General features: G+C 41.6%; 2 protein-coding genes and 1 pseudogene across 4 annotated transcripts in view; all 3 read left to right on the forward strand.

Annotated features, from left to right (window-relative positions):
- LOC121715290 (E3 ubiquitin-protein ligase TRIM16-like) overlaps nt 1-4,472 on the forward strand; it is a 29,642-nt gene extending 25,170 nt beyond the window's left edge. The window contains exons 5-7 of the mRNA XM_042100862.1: nt 1,600-1,748; nt 2,022-2,078; nt 3,265-4,472. Coding sequence (XP_041956796.1) covers nt 1,600-1,748; nt 2,022-2,078; nt 3,265-3,785 — 727 coding nt within the window. The 3' untranslated portion in view covers nt 3,786-4,472. The remainder of the gene's footprint in view (nt 1-1,599; nt 1,749-2,021; nt 2,079-3,264) is intronic.
- A 1,330-nt stretch (nt 4,473-5,802) lies between these two features.
- Nucleotides 5,803-11,301, forward strand: LOC121715289 (tripartite motif-containing protein 16-like). Of its 3 annotated transcripts, none has more exons than XM_042100858.1 (7): nt 5,803-6,492; nt 7,148-7,243; nt 7,401-7,634; nt 8,301-8,460; nt 8,590-8,649; nt 8,989-9,054; nt 10,184-11,301. In XM_042100858.1, the coding sequence occupies exons 1-7, from the start codon at nt 5,899-5,901 to the stop codon at nt 10,693-10,695; spliced, it is 1,722 nt and encodes a 573-aa protein (XP_041956792.1). In that variant the 5' UTR covers nt 5,803-5,898; the 3' UTR covers nt 10,696-11,301. The 3 variants fall into 3 exon arrangements, with proteins under 3 accessions (XP_041956792.1, XP_041956793.1, XP_041956795.1); XM_042100859.1 differs by having other exon boundaries at nt 8,620-8,649; XM_042100861.1 differs by lacking the exon at nt 8,989-9,054.
- Nucleotides 11,302-13,742: 2,441 nt separating this feature from the next.
- Nucleotides 13,743-14,529, forward strand: LOC121715699 (annotated as a pseudogene).
- Nucleotides 14,530-17,066: the final 2,537 nt, after the last annotated feature.

The following is a 17,066-nucleotide window of genomic DNA, read 5'->3' on the forward strand; positions in this document are numbered from 1 at the left end:
ATAAGACAGTGGCATTTCTGTATCATTTTGAAATACCATTTCCTCTTTGTAGGGTAGAGTTTACACTAGCATTTGTGAATGGAGCATCAAACTGTGCTCATAGACACTGGTTATCGGAAGTTTTCCAGAGCCCATAAAATACATATTTTCTTTACAGAAACAGGTCTGAATTTAATGTAGTGCCATCTGAGGTCCAAAAGACCATGGATTGACCATAGATTCAAAGATTTCTCTGGATACTCTGATGATATTATGTACTGTAGATCAGGGGTCCCCAACCTTTTATGTACCATGGACCGGTTTGATTCCCTTTTTTTTTTTCACGAACGGGGGGGGGGGGTTCCATGTTCCAAATGTGTTATGCATGCATTACTTGAAAAGAACTAGCTCCAGTTAACAGTGAAGGTAACGAACTATGAAAATTGAACAACTTGAAGCTACATCTATCAAGTGTGAACATGCTTAACAAAATATGGGAACAAATGGAACTAAACGTGCATTACGAATATAATCAGTGGGAGCCCTGTGCTTGTTTCCCTGCAACAAGAAGGTTCCATCAGGGGGTGATGGAAGACAGTGACACCCTCAGTGTGTTTGAAATGTCCAGTCGATTGCGCAATTTGGTCTTAGTTGCAGTCATTGCAGAAACCCCGGCCTCGCATAGATACGTGGTGGGAAATGGTAGCAACGTTTTCAGCGCTTTTACGGCTATCTCGGGATATTCTGCTTTGGTTTTGATCCAAAAACCCGCCAGAGAGGTTTCCTCATACACACTCTTAAGACCACCGTCATTTGCAATTTCGATCAACTGCTCTTCCTCCTGCGCTGACAAGTTATGACTCGAATGGATATTAACAAATGGGTTGCGGACCCACTCATTGGTTTGCCGTGGATCTTTGGATGGGAAGTAGCCTAACGCTCAAACTCATTTGAAAGCGCAACAAGGTGATCGCGCACCAGCTGCGAGAGAAAGGGCCCTGCCTCAGTCTCTCCCAAAACCCCCACTACTGTTTGGAACATATCAAATACACCCCGTCCCCATTCGTCCCCACAAATCAAGCTTTGCTTTAAATGCAGCGACTTTATCTGCCAGTTTAAAGACAGTTGTCATTCTCCCCTGGAGTGACCGGTTGAGGTAATTAAGCAACCCAAATATGCCACACAGGTATAAGCGAGTTTTGGCACCCAGTCCTCATCACTAAAATGTGCAGCGGTGACTTTTTTTCTGTAAGAAATCTCTGCAGCGGCTCTCGAACACTCTGACCAGTGACCTGCTAAAGATGCTTGTTTTTTGTTGCTCATTCTAGCAGTTTAGCTAACTTTGTGTGACACTACCATTAGCCAAGAACTGATCAAGTGAAGTGAGCTGACCTGAGGCTGCGCAGCGCTGAAGGCAATATGTAAAGTGTTGAAGGCGGGACAGACAGACGTAAGAAATAAGACCTTGCAAAATGCAAACATGCGTGCAATCAAACAACTGCATATAGGCCTATGCCATGTAAAAACGTGACATTATTGCGAATTAAATAGAGTTTAGTTTGCATGCATTTTTTTAAACTGATGTCGTAGGCTACGGCCCGGTTAGGAATGTCCCACGGCCCAGTCAATCAGTGACCAACCTGAAGACTTATCTGGTATCTGTGTCAACCAGTGCATCTCTTTTGAGGCTGTGAAGAAATCTCTCTCCACACTGAAGGGGCAACTGGAGGATTTCTGCAAAGAGGAAGTAACCAAGACATCAGCAGCTGGTTTGTCACATTCCTGACATATGTTTAAATATAATTACCTCCGATACCTTATCTTTTGATTTTAATTTTCAGGAACTTTTTATTTCTCAAAACTGTTTTTTTTTTTTTTTTCACATATCACTTTTGTAAAATATCCTTTGTATGTCACTCAACAAGAGAACATTGTTTTAAACTGATATCATAAAAACAGAAGGTTTGGCTGATACAGTGTTTACATTTTCAGTAGTTGCTGACGTCAGTGTTGTCTATAATATGATTCTTCTGTTTCTATAGTGACTAGAGTCCAGACTTTTTGGAACATACCTGCAACCAGAGAGGAATTCCTACAATGTGAGTTTGACACATTTCATACACAGCACACAGACAGACAGGCAGACACACACACACACACACACACACACACACACACACACACACACACACACACAGAGACTCAGACACACACACACACACACACACACACACACACACACACACAAACACACTTTCATGGAATTCATATAATATTAGTTTGACTTACACACATTGTACATACCTTAAGTTTCAGTGCATGGTTTCTACATACATTGGGGCAGCCGTGGCCTACTGGTTAGCGCTTCGGACTTGTAACCGGAGGGTTGCCGGTTCGAACCCCGACCAGTAGGCACTGAAGTGTCCTTGAGCCCTTTCCCTGTGTACACGTGTGTGTGACAGACCTACTTGTGCTTCTGTCTTTTCATCCGTCGGCCTGTAAATGCTGGTGTTGAGCCAGGTGGTTCTTGACAGTGAGTCAAGAGAGATATAATTAAATTGCAGTGCCCCTTGGACATCATTTCATGGTGTGCGTCCAGAGGTTATCGTGGTGATCACATCAAATTTTGTGCGGTCCAGAACATCTCATCTCAAGATATTGGCGGTCGAAGCACCACATTTTTGCATGTATGTTTTACACATGGTGGTTCTACATCATAAATGAGGTTATGGGCTGTGCTGATGCAGCTCCTTGAGACCAACATATCAACATTGTATGACGATTTTGTCATCACGCACAACAGCTCTCGAATTATTCTGCAAAAACTGCTTTCGGCCTATCCATCTTTTGGCTGGTCCAGTGTGGGTGGAGTGGACCCTGGGGACAGAAAACTTCTATTCCATATCAGCCTAGTCGGGGTACATGCCCTCCAAATTGCATGAGATTCGTCAACTGCAGCGGTCATAATAAAAGAGTTTTTAATTAATGAATGTGAGGCTCAATAATCTGCAGAGCAGATGCAGGCTAGCTTCCCCAGTCCCGTCATTCTGATGCTTCAAGTTAGAACAGACAAATCACACACATATTCTGGTATATATGTTAATAATTCGCTTTGGACAAAGGCGTCTGCCAAATCCCATAACCATAACCATAATGTTTTCTAAAAATTAAGTTGGAAGTTGAACTGAAGTGAAGTAAAGTGGGGTTTTTTCCCACGAAGGATCACATTTAATCATTCTGATATATCTGATATAACTGAAAACATTTTATTTTCTTCTCCATCAGATTCTTGTCACTTCACACTGGATCCAAACACAGCCCACAGAAAACTCCATCTAACTAAAGGGAACAGGATGGTGGAAGTTACAGGAAAGTTGCAGTCATATATTGATTATCCAGAGAGATTTAATAAGCTGTATCAGGTGTTGTGTAGAGAGGGTGTGTCTGAATGCTGCTACTGGGAGGTTGAGTGGAGTGGAGAGGATGGTGTTGATATAGCAGTCTCATTTGAAAGCATCAGCAGGAAAGGAAATGACAATGACTGTGCATTTGGATGTAACGATCAGTCCTGGACTCTGGAACTCAGGAGCTCCAGCTCCTCCTTCTGGCACAATAATACAGAGACTGAACTCCCTCTAGTGACCAGCCCCAGAGTTGGAGTGTATGTGGATCACAGGGCAGGAGCTCTGGCCTTCTTTAGTGTCTCTGACACAATGAGCCTCCTGCACAGAGTCCAGACCACATTCACTGACACACTCTACCCTGGGTTTGGAATTGGTACTGGCTCCTCAGCGGAGCTTTTGTGATTCACCTATAGGCTATATTACATTTTTGTATGTGTTAGTTATCCATGGTTTACAGTAGTCCACAGAGCTGTTGATCTATGTGCTGCTCTTCGAGAGTCTGTTCGAGGAGGTCGCTCAGGACTCATGACTGGTAGGCTAGCTTACCATACCTCTCAGAGAGATCTACTGCTATCAGAGGTCCAGTGACCTGCTTGTCCGCATGCTGCCCTTCCAGCATTTGGTCGGAGAGATCACTCAGGACTTTGGAATTGCCTATATGCCACGCATTTCCTGGAAGGCTTTTCAGCCAGCTTAAACTTTTCCGATTGACCTATGTTGTTTTAGCGTACCTGTTTACACAGACCTGGTTGAGTGTTACACCTAAATAAATGTGCGTGGCATATAGTCCATTGATCTGCTTCCAGGACTCTTCCAGGAGTTAGGAATCATGCTCATGGATATGCTGGCTGGTGATTGGATATTAGCCAGTTACATAGAGACAGCTGAATGGACAGCTGAATCTTCTTTTGTTCATCTATCCCTCCATTGTTTGTTGCTCATGTTATGTACCAGCCTATTCAATATGGTATGTGCTTTTTTCAGTATAATGCACTTTTGTGAAATGTCTGTTTAATTTGCTATATAGTCTATATAAATGTGACTTATATTTTGTAATTATTTCAAATAAAGCACAGTTGTTTCCCACTGCTCTGGCAACTGAGTTTGCAATGTTTTGAATGTTCTGTAAGTGGCATTTGCAACCTTGTAGGCAGCATATCATCAGTTTGCAACATCTCATAACTGCGATTAACTTCATTCAGCATAACATTTAAAATTGTCACATCACATTTGAAATTATTATGCAAAGAGACTCTGTGTCTTGTTGGCCGCATAAAAGCAACAGAACTTAATTTACCGATGAGCAAACTTGTATGTGGATGTAAATGTTTATGTAAATGTCAGAAATAGACAGTCTATTACGTGGCTGGTCTGAATGAGGATCAAAACTTGGCCGACGGCTCTGTCAACGGCCCTTCAAAGCAGTGACGTGCATCTCTGTGTCAGTCTAGGCTAGGCCATCACAACAGAAGCTAATGCTGGTTTGTCACAAATCTGGCCCTGATCAATATGGTTGCTAAATATCAGCAGACCCAGGGCTACATGTTTTTCAGAACACTCATTAGATCAGTCCCAGGAAAGGCTCATCAGACATCTTAATCAAATGCTTTAAAAGTTAATATATCCCAGAACTTTACTCTTATTCACTCATGCACACACACACACAAATATTTGGCCATATTTGAGACAATCTACCCTGAACAGAATTCTGCAGAATTTGACAAAAATGTATTGTGTTGTAATTGGGAACTGTACATTTCATGTAACCTGGAATCCAACTCTTACGTTCACTTTGTGTCGTCACTAGAAAAAGCATGCTCAGGCAGATGTGAATACACACACACACACAAACAGAGGTAGATCAGTCCTGCGTGTCTCTTATTGTGTTTCTTTAATAAATAAACATGTTCCTACTACTACTAAATGTTCCTACTACTACTGCACTTGTCGTTTGTGGGATCTGTACTACTAAAGCCTACATTTGCAACATTTTAAAACAATCCTTTCAAGTCTTTGAATATATGCCAATAGCTACATTCATTATTTTATCATTATTACCGGTATACTGTATGATCACAATAACAGAGTCACAATACTGTATGATCACAATAACAGCAGTCACCTTAGCAGTGCACTGTTGCACATGTCTCTTTTTAAATGTATAGTTATATACTGTACATTATTATCTAGTGTAGTTCTTGTGAATTAGTCCATTTTCAGATTTAAATTTAGCAGGTTCAGTAGACTGTTTATTATGGGACCCCCACCCCACCTCATTTAGGCCTACTACGAAAGCTACTTTGTGAAAAGAAAAACAATTGTTTAAAAATCCCACTTCAGTCAGTGGGAATATGGGTTTGCTATGGCCTCAGCGCCCCCTGCAGTCCCCATCAACTCATAGGCGTGCTCGTACACAATGAGGAAATTGTGCACAGAATTCAAGAGAAATGAAACTGAAAATGAAGTGCTTCCTGAAGTCCAGAGCTTTGAATTATCTTCCAGCACCGTAGAGGGAATGGCAGAGGCCATGACAAGCAACCAGGACCTTTTCATGTGTCCGATTTGTTTGGACTTTCTCAGGGATCCAGTGACTCTTCACTGTGGACACAATTACTGCATGGGCTGCATTGAGGGCTTCTGGGATCAGAAGGGAGTCTACAGCTGCCCCCAGTGCAGACAGACGTTCACTCCAAGACCCGTTTTAAACAGAAATAATATTGTTGCTGAGCTTGTGGAACAGACAAGGAAGACCAGCATTCAAACTGTTGCTCCTGCTCCTGTTGTTGTAGTAGGCCTATTTGCTGGACCTGGAGATGTGGAGTGTGACGTCTGCACTGGGAGAAAACTCAAAGCTGTGAAGTCCTGTCTAGACTGTCTGTTCTCTTACTGTGAGACTCACTTCAGAGTTCACAATGACATGAATCCTGGCCGAAAGCACAAGGTGGTTGATGCAACAGGTCAGCTACAGGAAAGGATCTGCACCAAACATGAGAAGCCTCTGGAGGTGTTTTGTCGCACAGAGCAAACTTGTGTTTGTTTGTTGTGTCTGGTGGATGAACACAAAGACCACGACACTGTGTCATTACCTATAGGGAGAAAGGAGAAACAGGTAAGGACAGGTGTTGTGGTGACTATAACATGACTATATGGTGTACGAATAACAATGACATAAAATCACTTCTCTTTAATGAGGTTGTACTGCTGCGGCTTCACTCAAGGTCACAGCATATCATTCTGTCCTAACTGGTGATGGCTATAGTCCTTAGTGGGTTAGTCATCTTTAGTAAAACAGATAAATAAACATTGGTATTTATTTATCTACAAAGTTATTGTTGGGAAGTTACCATGTTATATTTCAAATATGTTTGTTTGGCTGGTCCCTATCAGACCAGGTCAAATGATTGTTTGATGTTCAAGGTTTATTATATTCATTCCGAGCTATTTCCTGGAATATTCTTCAACGCACTGTAATACTTTCCAATGGTCATATACCTCTACTTTCATATGTTTTTTTATTGGGAGGCATTTGTACATTTCAGTACAACTGTTATGTACTAATTCTTTTTTTATTGTTTATTTATCGTAAATTTGTCATAACGGAAAACGAGGACTACCCTCAATCACTACAATCTATAAGCTTGAATGAATGAATGAATGAATGAATGAATGAATGAATGAAACAGTTTGTGCTTGAGCAATTGTCCAACGGGTCTAGTACTTCTATGATAACTGCAGTGTGGATGTGATGCATTTGTACAACACAGACACAGTTGGGAGAGACCCAGAGGAAATTTCAGCAGAGAATCCAGGAGAAAGAGAAAGAGCTGCATGAACTGAGGAAGGCTATGGAGACTCTCAGGGTGAGTACCAGACCAGAGTTCAGACCTCCTCTCTCATTCAACTAGTCAGAGAGGAAAACTACTGTTCCTCTGAGCCACACTGGTAACAAGAGTTGTGAAGAGCTGAGTGAATAGCCTGTTTTATATGCCCCCTATGTCTTCATGTGTCTGATTTCAGAGCTCTGCACAGACTGCAGTGGACGAGAGTGAGAGGACCTTTACTAAGATGATTTGTTCCATTGAAAGAATGCACTCTGAGGTAAAAGAGCTGATCAGAGCTCAGGAGAAGGCTGAGGTGAGTCGGGCTGAAGGACTCATGAAGCAACTGGAGCAGGAGATTGCTGAGCTGAAGAGGAAAGATGCTGAGCTGGAGCAGCTTTCACACACAGAGGACCACATCCATTTCCTCAAGGTAAATGTTGATAGGTCATGGCACAGGATGTGCTTATGGCATTAATTTACCTCTTTACGCAGCACTTTAACAGACCCTATGCCATTTCAGTATAAGTATAAGTAAGTAAGTATATATACTCTTTTGATCCCGTGAGGGAAATTTGGTCTCTGCATTTATCCCAATCCGTGAATTAGTGAAACACACTCAGCACACAGTGAACACAGTGAGGTGAAGCACACACTAATCCCGGCGCAGTGAGCTGCCTGCTACAACAGCGGCGCTCGGGGAACAGTGAGGGGTTAGGTGCCTTGCTCAAGGGCACTTCAGCCATTCCTACTGCTCGGGGTTATAAGTCCGAAGCGCTAACCAGTGCTGCCCCAAGGCTGAAGCATCTCCCTGTTGGGGAATCGAACCCCGATCTCCCGCGTGACAGGTGGGGATACTCACCACTATACTAACGAGGAAGACCCTATCTTATTTCAGTATCAGTACAGAATGTTTTTTTAATACTCAAACAATTGACCATAATTTATTTAATTTCTTGAATTTATCTGAACTGTGACTGTGTACTGTGTACAAGACTGTGTACTTGTATGCAAACAGATAACATTTAAATTGTATTTTCATATTATTATTATCTCTCTCTCTCTCTCTCCATTTATCTCTCTCTCTCACTGTATTTAGACTTTCCAGTCAGTGAGCAACACACCTGAGACTAAAGAGGTATCCAGCATCTGTTTTAACCAAAGCCTTTCTTTTGAGGCTGTGAAGAAATCTGTGTCCTCGTTAAAGGGGCAGCTGGAGGATTTCTACAAAGAGGAAGTCATGAAGATATCTGCAGCAGGTTGGGCATATTCCTGACATTCCTGACACATAGGCCTACTATTATTTTACTGATATAAAAACTGAAGGTTATTTATATCACATTTTTAGGTCAATGTTGTTTCTTATATGAGTATTTCTATTACAACAGTGACTAATGTCCAGGCTATTTTGCCTGTAGATCCTACAACCAGACAGGAAATCGTACAATGTAAGTTATACATGCACACATTTCATACAGCACTACAGCTTACGTACATGTTTTAATATGACGTTTTAAAAGGAAATTCTGGAGATGTAATGGATTTGCATTGTGCCTCTCACACCAATCACACTTAATTGTCCTCACCTGCTGCAGTACTTGCTTTAGTGCCCACTCTCAACCCACCACCTTTACATCACCTATTTTAGAATTTATGTAATTTATGATTCTTCTAGAAACATGAAATCTGATGAAGAATTTAGCCATACAGATCTGACAGTAATGCGTTTATGGATGCACTTGTCGTTTGTGGGATCTGTGCATCTATCTGACTGACATCTCATATAGTTTCTATAGTGAGTGAAGTCCAGGCTATTTTGAACCTACCTGCAACCAGAGAGGAATTCCTACAATGTGAGTTTGACACACACACATGTCATACACAGCACACAGACAGACAGACAGACAGACAGACAGGTAGACACACACACACACACACACACATACACACACACACTGATGGACCCAAATTTGATGGATAAATTAGTTTATCCGGACATGCTGTAAGGATACATGATTAAAGGTAACGTCAGCGATTCAGTCCAGTGAATATCTCCTAATGATCCTCTAGCAGTCTGTGAGGATGACTCTAAAAAAAACACATCTCCGTACACAGTCCTGCCTCTGTGAACTGTGAACTCCCATCCAGTTACAGAGATCATTAAAGTTGCTGTCTGTGAGTTTGGCTAAATGTTATGATTAGAGATCACCAGCCAATCAAATGACACCCCTCTTCTCTGTGACCTTGAAGCAATGTGTTGATGTGGGCTGAAATAATGTATGTGTTGTATAGCAAAGGCCTACAGCATGTGCAATCAGGTGAAATGTAAAGGTCTCCCTTTCACAAATATACAATTTGACCACACACAAAAAAGGTTATAACACAAATCACATAAAGGACCTCCCACATGCACTCATTCTAGTCCAAATATATAGCCTGACGAGCCAGACCCACATCAAGATGTAGGGTCTGGGGACTCACCATTCACAGTGCTCAGTCCGAGGGGTGGGATAAACGGTTGTCTTTCAAATTCCCTCTGCACGCAAAAGGATAGCGCTATGAGCCCCATGCGTTTTCCCACCAGCGGAGCTAGTTTGCTAGTTGTTCAAACTTTTGGCAACTTAAAAAAAGCTTAACTCGTGTCACGCTGTTCGCCAATAGCATGCAACATCCATCTTCTTTGTTTTTAAGTAGCAGAGAATTCACGCTGAACCGTCGCAACTCTGCCATCATTATGTTAAGCCCGCCTACCGACTCTATACACGATGTTATTAGCCTTATCGAAGTTTAATTTTTCCAGTTCACAAGCAAGCCAACGGAGAGTTGCTAGACTACCCTGGCAGCAAATTACATTTGCTGCCGCTAGTGTGCATCTAGATTTCTAGGCTATCAAATATATACAGAATCAGACAAAAACACACATAATCTGTCACTCTGAGATGTTAAATTAAGAAACTCTTGTGTTGTCCTCTATTCCATCAGACTCCTGCCACCTCACACTGGATCCAAACACAGCAAACAGAAACCTCCATCTGTCTGAAGTGAACAGGAGAGTGGAATGGAGAGATAGGGCCCGGTCCTATCCTGATCATCCAGAGAGATTTGAGTGGTGGCAAGTGCTGTGTAGTGAGAGTGTGTCTGGACGCTGCTACTGGGAGGTTGAGTGGACTGGGGGGGTTTATATAGCAGTCTCATTCAAAAGTATCTGCAGGAAAGGGTGGAAAGATGAGTGTAAGTTTGGACATAATGATCAGTCCTGGAGTCTGGACCTCTCCAGCTTCAGTTCCTATTACTGGCACAATGATAAACACACTAAACTCCCTCTAGTGGTCAGCTCCAAAATAGGAGTGTATGTGGATCACAGGGCAGGAGATCTGGCCTTCTACAGCATCTCTGACACAATGACCCTCCTGCACAGAGTCCAGACTACATTCACTCACAAACTCTACCCTGGGTTTAGGCTAGATAATAGATCATCAGTGAAGCTGTTGTGAGTATTCTCAGTTGGGAATTGGCCTGGTATTAGCCAGGCTAGATCCCTGCTGCAGTGTTTCAACTTTGGGAACCAAATACATGAAGGAAACGGAAGGACAAGTAGTGTAGTCTAATGGCCAGCTCCAGAATATGAGTGTGTGTGGATAGGAGTGGATCACAGGACAGGAACTCTGTCCTTCTACAGCGTCTCTAACACAATGATCCCTCTGCACAGAGTCCAGGGGTGTATTCCAGGCAGGTGGTTAAGTGACAGATCTGTGTAAGTTAACCCAGAGAAAGCAGTAAAACCCCAATAGAAGAGCCCTTGGCTTTGTATAGTTTGGAGATTTAAGCCTATGATCTGTTCTATTATAAGGTTTACTGCTGCAGTAGGAGTACTCTCTGTGCTCTCTTGTACAAAATGCTTTTAACTTGTATATCATGTCTATCACGTAAGAAGTCCAAGAAGGGGCACACAGAAAAATAATAACTGATAGGGGACATAAAGAATAAACAGACTATTAATCTGTGTTGGGTATTTGGCATTTGTGCTGTGGTTGTTGTAATGGTTTTGAAAAGTGTGTGAGCTGATTATTTGTCTGTAAACCCACCTAAAGACAAAGTTCTTGATCTCTGCTCTCCATCATTGTATGTATTGTGTGTATTGCTCACATTTCCTGAGAGAGAAAGTGAAAGATAGTATGCATTTGTGTCTTTGAGAGAGAGAATGTGTGTCGGACATGGGCTGCATCAGCATCTACTGGGTCCAGGACAAGCAGAAAGGCTGCTACAGCTGCCCCCAAGACAATGTGAGAGACAACAAATGTAAAAGAGAGTGATCTGCACACCATATAGCTCCCATGGAAGGTTTTTTATTTTGCGTGCAACGTTTCGAGCCCCTGGTTCTTCCTCAGGCAACCAACAAGTGTTTCACAATGTACCATCAATAACATTGATATAAAGTCCCAGCATGTGTAAAGTAGAGTTCTCAACGGGTCGGGTCGGCCCGACAAACCCGACGGGACCCGCGGGCCGGGTTCGGGTCGAAAATATAAGCAAACGGACCTCGGGCTTACTCTTTTCCGCTCAGTGAAAAAAAAACAAGTCTGATGCTGCGTGCAACGTGCATCATGGAGAGGGGCAGGGGCAGACCTGACGCCGCTGCGTGCACGCCTTTAGCCTGGATAAGAAGATGGAGTTGGTGAAAGGTAAACTTGCCGCAGGTGAATTCACCGTCGCTACTACAGGAGTGGGAAAATCACAGGTCTGGAAAGTGTTTGGAATGGTGCTGGATTCTGATCCTGATTCTGATTCTAAATTGTTACGCTAATGTATTGAAACTTCACCTAAATAAAGTCAGGGGTTAACAGTCAAAACGTATATTTTACGTCGGGCCGCGGGCCGGGTTCGGGCAGATAATTCATGTTGATGTGTCGGGTTACATCGGGTCCGGGCTTTAAAAGCTACGGGCCGGGTCGGGTCGGGTTGTAATTTTCAGGCCCGTTGAGAACTCTAGTGTAAAGTGCTTAGTGCAGATTGTACAAACATACATATAGACAGTAAATTACAATAAGTACAAAAATATAAACATATACATCTTCAATATTACAGTTATTCCTTTTAACATATATGTACATCATTTTAGACAGATATAGAAAGACAGTAGACCACAATTACCACAAATAATTTTCTTTTACTAAATGTGAGAGACATCTGCTCTCACAGCCAAACGCTTTTGGACATGTTCTGTCGCTCCCAGCAGCAGTGTCTCTGCTATCTGAGTCTGATGGATGAACACACAGGCCTCCAGAAGGCACGACACTGCAGAGACGACAAGCAAACAAGTGAGCACTAAAGAGAATACTAAAATGACACATTACAGGAGAATTACATCACACAGAGGAATACCAATGTAGTTACACTTACAACTCAGTTTCACTTTCAGTTTCCACCTAGTAGTCTGCATGGTACAATGAAAAATTGTTTAAGATCTTTTCAGATTCCTTGTTTTTAGCACTTTCAGTTCAAAGGAGATACATCAGATTATGCTTAAATGTTGTTTGATTTCACTATTATATACTGGTTATGGTAACACTTTATTTGAATGTGTCGCTGTTACAGTGTACCTACCTAATTAGGTACAGTGGTACAACCTGTGTAACAACATGTACTATCAGGTACTATCATTGTACTTGCATTATGTATTTGTGGGTACCTACATATAGTTGTTACATTGTAATACTGAGTGCTTTTACAAAACTTTGCCAATTTGCCTAAATTTTCATCAGAGGCAAAGAGCTGACCTGAGACCTGCTGGATGGGGTAAATCTGGTCATGATAGATTTGATATACAAAGCATTCTTAGCTCCAGTCAAGGCCTCATTGTCTTCAGTGTACATGTAACAGCTGTGCTGCTACAACCTTGTTACTCTTTGATACAGTGGTTATAGTAATAAGATCATTGCAATCACCCATCCCGATCCAGACCCCTGCCACACTCTCAAGTAAACAATCAAATACAAGTTGTCACACCTCTTTTATCAGGTAATGTTTGCAAGCAAAAATTATATTGATTGTAATCTGGAACTTTACTCTGAAATTCACATGAAGAGTTTGGTTCTAAATATCCCCCATTTTAATGAATTAAATTTTTTTTTTTACATTTTGTTTTCCAATTAATTTCAGTAGAACTGTAATTGGCTATTGGTGTTTGATTTATCTTTACACATTCAAAACACAACACAATTGCAATTGTATTGATATTACCTGAAATACACAATTAGGCCTAATGCCTACATGACTAGTGTTTTTAAAAATGGAGATATAGCGTTTTGGAACCAAACTCTTCATACAGACAGAAGTCGTCACAAATACATAGAAGTGGACAGAAGTGGGAAAAGTTTCAAAAACAAAGTAGGCTCTAAACTGTGTTTATTTTGTGATTCCTGCCTGTTTTTCCCAAGTACTGTTTTTTACCACTTCAGTCTTTGGGAATATGGGTTTGTTATGGCCTCATGCGCCCCCTACAGTCCCTGTCACTCATCACACGCTTGCACACAATGAGGACGTTGCGCACATAATTCAGAGAATTAAACTGAACTGAAGTGCTTCGTGAAATCCAGACTCAGAGCTTTGTGAATTGTCTTTCAGCACCGTAGAGGAAATGGCAGAGGCCATGACAAGCAACCAGGACCTTTTTACGTGTCCAATTTGTTTGGACATTCTCAGGGATCATGACTTTTCAATGTGGACACAGTTACTGTATGGACTGCATTAAGGGCTGCTGGGATCAGGAAGATCAGAAGGGAATCTACAGCTGCCCCCAGTGCAGACACATGTTCACTCCAAGACCCATTTTATACAAAAATATTATTGTTGCAGAGCTTGTGGGACAGTTCAGGAAGACCAGAATCCAAGCTGTTACTCCTCCTGTTGTATGTGCTGGTCCCGGGCAGGTGGAGTATGATGTCTGCACTGACAGAAAACTCAAAGCTGTAAAGTCCTGTCTGGACTGTCTGTTGTCTTACTGTGAAACTCACTGTAAAGTTCACAACAATGTAAATCCCGGGCGAAAGCACAAGATGATTGATGCTACAGGCCATCTACAGGAGAGGATCTGCACTCAACATGAGAAGACTCTGGAGATATTCTGTTGCACAGATCAAACTTGTGTCTGTTTTCTCTGTATGGTGGATGAACACAAGGGCCATGACACTGTGTCAGCGTCTGCAGGGAGAAAGGAGAAACAGGTAAATATAGGTGTTGTGGTAGGCTACTACAACATGGTTAGGCGCTGGAATGAAGTTGACTCTAAAATCATCTTCTGGAGTTCCATTACGGTAGACAGCAGTTAGAAAGCGAATAACAACGGCATAAAATCACTAGGCTTACGCTCTAATAAAGTTGTAAACTCACAGCCAGACACTTTTGGGACATATTAGCACCACTATTCTACAGAGTAACTATAGAAATTGAATCCTCTTCCACCATACCCACACACATGAATACAGCAGCTATGACCTTATTGTTAAAACCAAACAAAGATCCATCTCAGCCCTCTAGCTACCGACCACTCTCACTACTGAACACTGACTTGAAAATTATCACCAAAGCACTAGCCACCAGAATAGAAACAGTCACTCCCATACTCATTCATCCAGATCAGACAGGCTTCATTAAAAATAGACACGCCACAGATAACCTCCGCAGACTGTTCAACCTAATCAATATATCACAAGAATCACAACAGAAAACCATTATCATTTCACTTGATGCAGAAAAAGCTTTTGATAAGGTAAATTGGTCATTTTTATTCAACACTCTCCTCAGGTTTGGCTTCGGAGAGTCGTTCATCCACTGGATTAAAATATTATACACATCACCAAGGGCCACAATCACCACTAACGGAATCGCTTCACAGAGTTTCACACTGCACCATGCAGGGCACCAGACAGGGATGCCCACTCTCGCCTTCCTTTTTTGCCATCTTCATTAAACCCCTTGCAGCCGCAATACGACAAAACCACAAATCAAAGGAATTCAGGCAGCAAACGTACAACACAAAATCAGTTTATATGCAGATGACCTCTTACTCTATATACAGAACCCACAGGTGTCACTTAAAGAAACTTTCAGTTCAGTTCAGTTCAGTTCAGATATCTTTATTAGTCCCCGAGGGGCAATTCGGTTTACAGCCAACCCATCCATTAAGGGGTTAAAAGTTAAAGAGTGCATTAGCATACACTGTATAAATGTATGTAATGTTAAGAAAAATAAATAGACAAATAAATAAGTAAGTACTGCAGCAGTCATATATCACCTATCTACAGCCACACACAGCTGCACACACACACACACACCCACACACACACACACAATTCACACACACACCCACACACACCCACCAATTCATGTCATTCGATACACTGACACAGAAATATGAGGTTGGGAGAGAAGAATTCCTTCAATATCAACAGCTAAACTTAAAATTAAAGATAAAACAAGCCTCACCAACAACACATTACAACCATCTGAACTTGTAGAAAAAATTATAAAAATTAATAACTTCAAAAAATTAACCTCCCAGCTATATACACTGATCACAAACCTAAAAACAACAATAACACTCCCGATAACTAAGTGGGAAAATGACTTGGCGTTCTCTCCCAACCCTGATTATTGGGAACAAATCTGCAATAACACATTTTCCATGACCACTAACACAAATTTACAGCTTATACAGTATAAAGTCATTCATAGATCTCACATCACTCAAAGTAAAATGTTTAAAATGGGCCTAACAAACACAGATATTTGTTCACAATGCACTTTAGGTAGCACAGACGACTATCTGCACGCCATGTGGCTCTGTCAATCTGTCCACTCTTTTTGGGTCACAATCACTGAGGCACTATCTAACATCCTGGACTCCAGAATCCCATCATCTCCAACACTCTGTCTTCTTAAGGACATTTCTGAAATCCACATTACGCAACACTTCAAAAAACCCTTGCTCATCTCTCTAACTGTCGCTAAGAAAGTAGTCCTCCAAAACTGGAAATCAAAGAAATCATGCCATATCAATCACTGGAAAAACTTAATCACAGAATGTATTACAATAGAAAAACATCATGCACATAGAGAGAAGCAAATGTCAGCCTTTGAAAACACCTGGTCTCCCTTTCTATCATTTTTAAATTCAACAAAACCATAACCCCAAGCTCACCCCCCCCCCCCTTTTCCTTGCCCCCTTCTCTGTCTTTATCTATCTGTTTATTTGTTTGATTGAATTGATTGGTTGATTGTTTGATTAATTAATCAATTGATTGATTAAACTTAATTTATTTATTTTATTTAACCTTATTTCCTCCTTTCCCCCCTACATTCACCACTTTACATATAGACACACACTAGCAACACCCAAACATAGCATGTTACCAAAGCCCTTTACCATGACCACTCACAGACCTTTCCAATTAATTACAAAGAACTGAGTCCCATACTGTCAGCTCTGTTATCATCCTGTCCCACTGTCTGTCTGCGTGTATGTCTGTCTGTCTGTATGTCTGTCTGTATGTTTGTCTGTCTATCTGTCTGTCTATCCGTCTCACTTGTCTACGTTACCTTATTGCGTTTCATGTGTTTTATGTTTCAATTCACGTGGTGCTATATGATACGGATTCCGGGGTCATATACATAAATGGTTGAGGTAGGACTATTGTACTTGCACTTGAAAAATATGTTACTTAAATAAAAATGAAGTTGTCCTCCGAAGAGGGGGGGTGGTGGTGGGCCAAAAAAAAAAAAAAACTCACAGCCTGTAATGTAATGATGACAGTCTTCTCAGCAATTGACTACACTAACATTAAACATCTACACCTCATCATGTGTT

This window comes from Alosa sapidissima, chromosome 8 (genome assembly GCF_018492685.1).
Source record: "Alosa sapidissima isolate fAloSap1 chromosome 8, fAloSap1.pri, whole genome shotgun sequence".
Classification (NCBI taxonomy): domain Eukaryota; kingdom Metazoa; phylum Chordata; class Actinopteri; order Clupeiformes; family Clupeidae; genus Alosa; species Alosa sapidissima.

Excerpts from the sequence above, each read along its gene's own strand:
- LOC121715289 (XM_042100858.1), top strand. The coding sequence starts at position 5,899 with ATGGCAGAGGCCATGACAAGCAACCAGGACCTTTTCATGTGTCCGATT. Across the intron at positions 6,493-7,147 it reads TAGGGAGAAAGGAGAAACAG|ACACAGTTGGGAGAGACCCA; the intron begins GTAAGGACAGGT and ends TGTACAACACAG. Across the intron at positions 8,650-8,988 it reads CAGACAGGAAATCGTACAAT|TTTCTATAGTGAGTGAAGTC; the intron begins GTAAGTTATACA and ends CATCTCATATAG.